Source organism: Nannospalax galili, unplaced genomic scaffold (genome assembly GCF_000622305.1).
Source record: "Nannospalax galili isolate Female #2095 unplaced genomic scaffold, S.galili_v1.0 scaffold771, whole genome shotgun sequence".
Lineage (NCBI taxonomy): Eukaryota > Metazoa > Chordata > Mammalia > Rodentia > Spalacidae > Nannospalax > Nannospalax galili.
Window position 1 is genome coordinate 236,854 of NW_008329156.1, and position 9,560 is coordinate 246,413.

The window sequence follows — 9,560 nt, forward strand, 5'->3', positions numbered from 1 at the left end:
TGAAATTTCCTTCACCTGGCCTGGATATCTGAACTTGTTTAAAATACTATCCTTTTACTAGCTGCTCATTCATCTCTGAGTTTCAGTTCCTCTAAGTAGTATATGTTTATTTTTTTCATTTTATCTGACTATCATCTATCTGTCTATCTATCTATCATCTATCTATCTATCTACCTACCTATCTATCATCTATTAATTAAAGTCTGTAGAGTTTAATTTTGCCCATAAATATCCTTCAGTTTGGATCCATCCACTGGAGCCTGGTTAACCTACCAAGAGTCAACCTTTAAAAGAGACTAACTCTCCCCTTCCCAGCAGTCATTGGTTTAATAGGTCCTCAGGTACTATTAGGGTTTCTTACCCATTTTTCCATTTCTATGCTGGAATTTTGTCTGGTTTGAGCTTATGTTGTACTTATGTATACCATCACCATTGCTATGAGCTCATTTGAGTAACTGCCCAGCTGTCCAGAAGACTGTTTCTGTCATCCACCACCTCTGCCTCTTACAATTTTTCTGCCATGCTTCTACAATGACCTTGGAGCTTGGAGGCAGAAGTTTGCTAAGGTGTCCAATTCATGGATAATCACTCTGCAGTCTCCTGTTCTCTGCACGTTGGCCAGTTGTGGGTTTCTGTGTTCATCACCATCTGCTGCATAAGGAAACTTCCCTGGTGAGAGTGAAGAGATGTGTTAATCTATGGGCATAATAGTAAGTCATTAGGAGTCACTTTAATAATATATCTGTTTAGCAGAATAATAGTATTAGCCTCTCCCCGTGCCTGCTATCAGTGTCAGGTATGGGTTCCGTCTCATGAAGCAGACCTTAAATCTAATTAAAAAGTGATTGGATACTCCCATAATATTTTTGCCACTATCACACCACTGGGCATATATTGCCAGGTCAGTTGTTGTAGCTCACAGGATTTGCAGCCGGGTAAGGTTGATGGTTGTGCTGAGTAGCTTCAGCTGTGAACTTGACACACCTGAGTAGAGGGAACCTCAACTGGGAAATTTCCTCCATTGGATTGGCCTATGGCCATGTCTGTGGGGCATTTTCTTGATTATTGATTATTGAGTGATGTGTGGTGTCACCCCTAGGCAGGTGGTCCTTGGTTGTATAAGAAAGCAGGCTGAGACAGTCCAGAAGGGAAAGCCAGTAAGCAGTGTTCCTCTATGGTTTGTGCTCCAGCCCCTGCCTCTAGGTTCCTGCCCTGAGTTCCTGCCGTGACTTTTCTTAGTGATGAATTATGACCTGGGAGATGTAAGATAAAATAAACGCTTTGCTTCCGATGTCATTTTTTGTCAGTGTTTTATCACAGAAAGTAACTAGGACAGCTTTATTTTTTCTTCTGGGACCATGCACCTTCCAGCACCATGAAAGCTAGCTGGTGGGGATGCGGCTCTGAAGTCAGCAGCAGCTTGTTTTCTCTTTGCATGCAGTGCCTTCAGCAATAGGATCTGACAGTCAAATTCTGGTGGGAAACCCAGAGCAGGAGCAAAAGTCAGCATTGCTTGAGGGTCTATGGGACCCCTGGTCAACATCTTCATCCCTGGCATTTGCTAGCCTATGCCTTTTAGTAGGGGCAGTGTCCCCTTGTTGTAAGGTAACTTCTTTTCATCTCTTTTTGTAAGGTATGTGTATATGCTTTAAGAAGTTTCCATAGTGGTCAATTTCCACATTGAAAATTTTTTTCTAAAGGCCTTTGGTGTGTTGGTTATCCCTCCCCACAGCCCGCCCTCTCATTCCCCACCCCATTTAACCCTTCCTGCTCCATTATTCCCCTTGGACATTTATTTGTTTCCTGGCCTCTCTGAATTTTCCAGTTGAAATGTGTATCTAAGAATTCAAAGCTAGCCTACAGCTATGAGAGGGAACATGTGACGTTCGTCTTTCTGGACCTGCATTACCTCCCTCCAGGATGATTGTTTCCGGTTCCGTCTATTTACCTGTGAATTTCATAATTTGGGGTTTAAAAATATTTTTTATTTTATGTGTATGAGTATATTGCCTGCATGTGTGTAAGTGCACCCATTTTGTGCAGTGCCCGTGGAGGTCAGAAGAGGGCACTGGATCCCCAAAACTGGAGTTATGGACAGTTGTTAGCTGCTGTGTGGATGCTGGGAATAGAACCTGGGTCCTCTGCAAGAGCAGCCAGTGCTCTTAACTGCTGAGCCAACTCTCCAGATGAATAATATCCCATTGTTTATATGTGCTCTGTTTTCCTTACCCGTCGTGTAGGTGGACATCTAGGTTGTTGCCATTTTCTGGCAATTATGAAGAGGGCAGCGGTGAGCAATGATGAACAAGTATCTCTAGGGTAGAATATGTTTTTTTTTGGTAAATGTCCAAGAGTAGTATGACTGGGTCATGTGGTAGACCAGTTTCTTGTTTTTGAGAAATTTCCACACTGGTTCCCACAGTGGCTGCCCCAGCCTGCACTCCACCAGCAGTGGGTAAGAGGCCCCTCTCCCCACATCCCCACCGGCAGTGGGTAAGAGGCCCCTCTCCCCACATACCAGCAGTGGATAAGAGGCCCCTCTCCCCACATCCCCACCAGCAGTGGGTAAGAGGCCCCTCTCCCCACATACCAGCAGTGGATAAGAGGCCCCTCTCCCCACATCCCCACCAGCAGTGGGTAAGAGGCCCCTCTCCCCACAGCCCCACCAGTACTGGTCCCTGTTTGCTTTTTGGACCTGAGCCCTTCTGAGTTGGGTGAGATGAAATCTCAAAGTGGTTTTAATTTGCATGACTAGCGTTGCTTACTGTCTTAAATATTTCTCAGCTATTTGCATTTCATGTTTTGAAAGCTCCTTGTTTAGCTCCTTGCCCCATTATTTTAGGTTTTTATTTTACTTATTTATTTTTATGTCTATGAGTGTTATGCCTGCATTTACATTAGTGGACCCATGTCCTATAGTGGCTATGGAGAGCAGGAGAGGGCGTTGGATCCTGTGGAACTACAGATGGCTGTTAAGCAGCCATGTGGGTGCTGGGATTTAAACCCAGGTCTTCTCCAAGAACAACCAGTGTTCTTAACCCCTGCATCACCTCTTCAGCCCCTAATTGGGTTTTTTATGTTTGGTTTTTGAGTTCTTTTCTTTGTGTATTCTATATATTAATTCTCTGTCAGAGGTCTAGCTGGTAAAGATTTCTTCTTATCATTCTGTAGGTTAGCTCTTCATTTGAATGATGGTGTTCTTTTCCTTTAGAAGATTTTTAGTTTCATGAGGTCCCATTGGTAGGAGTTTTGAGATTGCTGTGGTTTTAAAAGATGCATTTCCTTTATTTTTAAGAGTTAAAGATTTACTTTTCTTAATTTTAAGTTATTTTTATTATTATTTATGTATATGTGTCTGTGTGAGTGTATGGTCATATGTATGGGTGCTTGTGGAGGCCACAAGGGGGCAGTTGTAAGCCACCTGGAGTAGGTGTTGGAACTAAACTTGTGTCCTCTGTAAGAACAATAAGTGCTTTTAACCACTGAGTCATCACTCCAGCCTGTTTTATTTTTTAGATGATGTGTGTATGTGTATGCTGTGGATGGGTGTGTGTGCATGAGCTCAGTTGTCTGGAAGAGGGTATCAGATCCCTCAAAGCTGAAGTTATGGGCAGTTGTGAGCTGCCTGACCTGGGTGCTGGGAACCAAATGTGGGTCCTCTGCATGAGAAGCAAACGCTCTTAATTGCTGAGCCATCTTTCCAGCCCCCTGTTTTGCTTTCTTATTTCTTATTATTTTGAGTCTTAAAAGGAGCCCAGGAGCCTGAGAGATGGTCTGTCGAGCATCTTCAACGAGGCAAAGTTTTGCTTTTCTAAAAATGTATCAAGACTGTAGAAACCATTCCTAGTGAAATTCCAGAATTACACTTGAAAACATTCCTAGGGAATTTAGTATTAGGACAAAGTTGTTTGTGAGAGTATTTCTTGTAATAACTAAAAATTGACATAAATCTAAATATCTAGCAATACTTACCCCTAGGTACTATATGTTATAATCTTGCAATATTTTAATATGTAGTAGAATCATATTAAACCTTATACTGTAAACAAAACCTTAAACTTGCTCTCCTTGAACACACACACACACACACACACACACACACACGCGCGCGCACACACACGCACACACACACACACACGCGCGCACACACGCGCACACACACACACGCGCGTGCACACACACGCGCACACACACGCGCACACACGCACACACACACGCACACACGCGCACACACACACACACACGCGCGCACACACACGCGCACACACACAAACACACGCGCGCGCACACACACGCACACACGCGCGCACACACACGCGCACACACACAAACACACGCGCGCGCACACACACGCACACACGCGCGCACACACACGCACACACACGCACACACGCGCGCACACACACGCACACACGCGCGCACACACACGCGCACACACACACACACACACGCGCGCACACACGCGCACACACGCACTCAGACTCATAGTTTCTTGAATGCTGTCTACTTTGATGAATTTATAAGAAAGAATACAGGGTGAGGGACCCAGAGCTGGATTGGAAATCTGTCACTCACGCTCTCAACTGGCCATACACATGACCAGGTTGACCCAGCTGACACATGCAGGTTGACCCAGCTGACACATGCAGGTTGACCCAGCTGACACATGACCAGGTTGACCCAGCTGACACATGACCAGGTTGACCCAGCTGACACATGACCAGGTTGACCCAGCTGACACATGACCAGGTTGACCCAGCTGACACATGACCAGGTTGACCCAGCTGACACATGACCAGGTTGACCCAGCTGACACATGACCAGGTTGACCCAGCTGACACATGACCAGGTTGACCCAGCTGACACATGACCAGGTTGACCCAGCTGACACATGACCAGGTTGACCCAGCTGACGACTCATGACCAGGTTGACCCAACTGTTTCTAGCCTTCATTTCTCTGTATTTAAAAGGAGGTACGCACTATTTGATCCCTGAGATCTTTCCAACCCCAGGAATCTGGGAAGAGGCATTAATACAGCTGAAACCCAAAGGATCACCTTCAATAGGATCACAATAATGCTATCACACATCTCAAAGACAAGTTTCCCTGTGCTTTTCAGGGGTATTTTTCAGCTCAATACATCATGGACGACTTCAAGAGAGACCCTCTGTACATCTTGGACAACAATCACACTCACCTGCTGCTCGTGGACAATGGATGTCACGGACACCCCACGGTGGAAGCCAAGCTTCGGAATCAGCTGGAGAAGTACATCTCTGAACGCACTAGTCAAGGTCAGCATTTAGGAACTGGGACACCAGGCATGTGTCTGCCATCATCTGCCAACATCTGAGTGACACAGGTCCAGCCCTACTGACCAGGATCTTCACTTCCAAAGAGGAACTATTGTTTCTCCCCCTTTCCTGTTTCCTGGGAGTGCTTCTGCTGGAGCTCCTGACACGTGCCCTTCAGCCTGCAGAAGGCGGTGGCGGGTGCTGCCTCCTTATGCTTCTTGTCAGTACGGGAAACCTGCTGGTTTCTTCTATTGGCATTTAAGAACAAATGAAATCCGAAACGGAAAAATATGAATTTAAGAAGCAATGCAGTTGGCTAGGATAGAAATGTTAAGAACCCAACCCACTAGGTTGCAGTCAGAAGGCTATTGAGTATTTTGAATTCTTGTTCCTTCTGAGGAATTTAGAAAAGACTTAGTTAAAACATTGGCTTCTCTTTCAGAATTGGCTGTAAATAAATATGTGGTTATTAAATAAATAATTAAAAAACATTGGCTTCAGGGGAGAAAGCAGCAATAGAGTGGAAGTCTCTATCTAATATGGTAAGTGCTATGGATGGGCTTTATTGTCCTGTTGAAAAGATTTTGAGGAATGTCCTGCTTTGGAGTGGGATTGCCTTGGGATTTAGTGATAGTCTCTGCCTTTCAGAGACTCACATTGAAATATACATGAAAGAAGGTATTCACAGATGCCCTGAACTCCATTGAGAGAATGCCTCATTATGCAAATTTCTCATCCACTTAAGAAAGCAAATGAGTGCGAGAATTCTTACTATAAGAATAAACTTGAACCTAGTCTAATTAAAGCCAAAACTGTTAATCAAGCACAGACATTAACATTTTAAACAGCAGTGACAAATTACCCATGTAGTTATCACCCACAGCCTGGGCTCTCTGAGTAGAAACACTTGGCACATCTGTTCCTCAAGGTTGAGTCCAAAATAAACCTTGTTCTTTGTTTTACAGATTCCAACTATGGTGGGAAGATCCCCATTGTGTGCTTTGCTCAAGGAGGCGGAAGAGAAACTTTGAAAGTGAGTTCTGGTTTGTTGATAGACAAGCTTACTTAACTAATTCATATTTTTCCAGGCTTTTGGGTTTATCTGACTTAAAATTTTTTTTGAGCTTTTGTACATTTTATACAACAGTTCTTATTCAAATTAAGACCCCTCCCCTACCACCATGCCTCTCCATCCCAGGCCTCATGTATTCTGCCATACATGTTAAGTCCCACCTGATCAAGCATTTGACCCGGATGTCCTTCAGTACACATTCATCCACTGGAGTCTGTCCAGCCTGTGTAGAGATTTTAAGTAAGGTCTACTCTCCCTCACCCAGCAGTAATCAGACTCAAGAGTTTTCAGGCTATGGCTGGCCTGCCACATATTTCCCTTGAATCACTCTGGGCCCTTGTCTGATCGAGTCGGCATGGGTCTTGTGCCCGTTGCCACAAGTTCACATATACAAGCTTCCAGAAGCCTGAAAGCCTTTGCTTCCCTATGTTCGTGGACCAACCCTGGCTCTTACAATCTTTCTGCCCATTCTTTTGCAATGGTCCCCGAGTCATAGGTGGGTGAGGTTTAATGTAGGAGACCTATCTAAGGACACACACTCTGCACTCTTATTCTTTAAAACTTAGCCAGTGGTGGCCTTCTGTGTGCGTTGGACTGTGTTGTGTAAGGAAGCTTCACTGGTGAGAGTTGAGGGACGCACTGGTGTTCTCTCCACCCCCTGTTCCACTATGTTCTGTGAGCCTTAGTTGTAGAGGTTCCACTGTAGATATGTCACCTAGGGGTGGGTGTCTCTCAGATACATATTCTTTGTGTGTGGCCAGTTGTAGAACTCTACAGTAGCTTCCATCTGTTGCAAAAAGAAGGTCCTTTGATGAGTGGTATATGGCATTCTTGTCTATAAATCTAAGGATATGGTAAGAAATTTCATTTGCCTAGAGATATGACAGAGATAGGGTTCTCTCTAGGATCTATGATCTCTCCTGCCATGTACATTTGGGCATATTTACAGTGACACCCATGAGTTCCCTCACATTGAGAGGGCCTTCAGTTCAATTAGTTAGACAGCTGTTGATTACCACCACCACCCCAGATCACAGTGCCACTGCTGCACCAATAGAGGTAGTTTGCTGTGCCAGTTATTGTGGTTATTCAGCTTTAGGACTGGGCTGGAGCACTGATTGATTTTCTCCCTTAGCAGCTTGCACAGTGTCCTCAGGGACAAGGCTTCCAACTTGGTTCCTGCTCCATTGCTCCAAGTCCTGTGTGTGAATTATGCCCTGTCTTCAGCAGTAGGGTCTTACCTTCAAGTTCTGGGAGATTTCCCAGATTTTATCTGACTTTTAAATTAGAGTACAAAGTAATGGGTTAGTTCACAAAAGACTTACGGCATTCCTACGTGGACAGCATTGCTCTTCACCCAAGTTTACTCTGTCCCCGCTTGTTCCTTCCCCACTTTCAGTCAGTTTACTTTCCCCACAGTCTTTCCTTCTTCCTTTGCGTCATGTGTGTGTTCATGTACGTATGTGTGTAAAATCTAGATTGTGCTGCATATGGTAGTGCACGCCTTTAGTCCCAGCACTCAGGAGGGAGAGGCAGGCAGATCTCCGTGAGATTGGGGCCAGTCTGGTCCACATAGTGAGTTTCAGGCCACTGGGGCTACAAGGGGATCCTGTATCAACAAACAAACAAAACAATTCCCCCCACAAACCACCAAAATCTAGGTTATGCATGTAAGAGAAAATGTGACATTTGTCTGAGTCTGACTTATGTTGTTCAACAAGATTATCTCCAGTTTCTTCCAGTTTCCTACAAATGACATAGTTTCATTCTTCTTTATGGCTGAATAAAATTCCCTTGTGTATGTATGTACAATATTTTATCCATCCATCTATTGACGGACATTTAGTTTGTTCACAGCTTAACTACTGGGATAGTGCCACAACAAGTACAGCTGTGCAGGTGTCTGTTGGATGCTGATTTAGGTTCATTGCTGTTATACTCATGGGTATAACTGGGTCATATGGTAGTTCTATTTTTAATTTTTTTGAGGAGCCTCTGTGTTTGTTATTATAGTGACTGCATGAATTTAAATCCCAATCAGCAGTGTATAAAGGTTGCTTTTCCTCTGCACCCTTACCAGCATTTGGGGGTTTTGTTTTGTGATGATAGTCGATTTGACCTGGGGTGAGACGTGTACTCAAGGTAGTTTTGATTTGTATTTTCCTGAAGGCTATGGATGTTGAACATGATTTTATAGATTTTTAAACCATTTTTGCTTGTTCTGAGGGCCATCTATTGAATTCATCTGCCCATTTGTTGACTGTATGGTTTGGGGTTTTGGTACTTAATTTGTTGAGTTTATAGACTCTGTATAGTCATGCCCTGTTGGCTATATTCCCAGAAAAGATTTTTCTCCCATTTTGTAAGCTTGTTCTTCACTTTGTCATTGTTTCTTTGCTGTGTAGAAGCCTTTAATTTCATGCAACTCCATTTCTCAATTCCTGCTACTATTAGCTTACCTATTGAAGTCCTTTTTAGAAATGACTTGTGTACACTATATTCTGAAGTGTTTCATCTGTTCTTGGGAAACCTTTTTTAAGGTCAAAGGTGAGAGATACAGATCTTCTTCCATTCTTGTACATGTGAATGTCTAGTTTGCACATCTTTGTTGGAAATCAGGTGGTTATAGCTGTGTGGGTTTGTTTCTGGGCCCTCTATTAATTGTCCATTAATCTCCGTGTCTGATTTTATGCTGATGTCATGCTGTTTTTCTTACTATAGAATAACTATCTATTGAGGAGAGTAGGGCATTAAAGTTGACTACTGTTACTGTCTATGGACCTATCTGTCCTTTAGGTCCAATAGTGTTTGCCTTATGAAATTGTGTGCCCCATTGTTTGGTGCATAGGTATTTATAATTCTGTTTTCGTGATGGGTTGCTTTTTTATCTCTTTCTACTAATTTTGGCTTGAAATCTACTTGATCAGATGTAACTATATCCACCCTGACTCCAGCTTTCATTGGCTTAGAATGTTCACTACCATCCGCTTGCCTTCAGTCTGCGCATGTCTTTGCTGGTGATGTGTGTTTCCTGCAGGCAACAAAGAATTGGGATTTTTAAAAAATCAGGCAGTTTGTCTCTTTTAAGTAGAGAGTGAATAACATTTACATTTGAGTTATTGTTAGGAAGGATTTGCTGGCTCCTGTCATTTTCTTGGTTGCTTTCCTGGTTCAGCTGGATATTGGTTTTTT

General features: G+C 43.6%; 1 protein-coding gene across 1 annotated transcript in view; it reads left to right on the forward strand.

Moving 5' to 3' along the window:
* Trpm8 (transient receptor potential cation channel subfamily M member 8) overlaps positions 1-9,560 on the forward strand; it is a 117,957-nt gene that overhangs the window by 38,442 nt on the left and 69,955 nt on the right. Inside the window, exons 7-8 of the mRNA XM_008834505.2 lie at positions 5,122-5,296; positions 6,262-6,329. Coding sequence (XP_008832727.1) covers positions 5,122-5,296; positions 6,262-6,329 — 243 coding nt within the window. The remainder of the gene's footprint in view (positions 1-5,121; positions 5,297-6,261; positions 6,330-9,560) is intronic.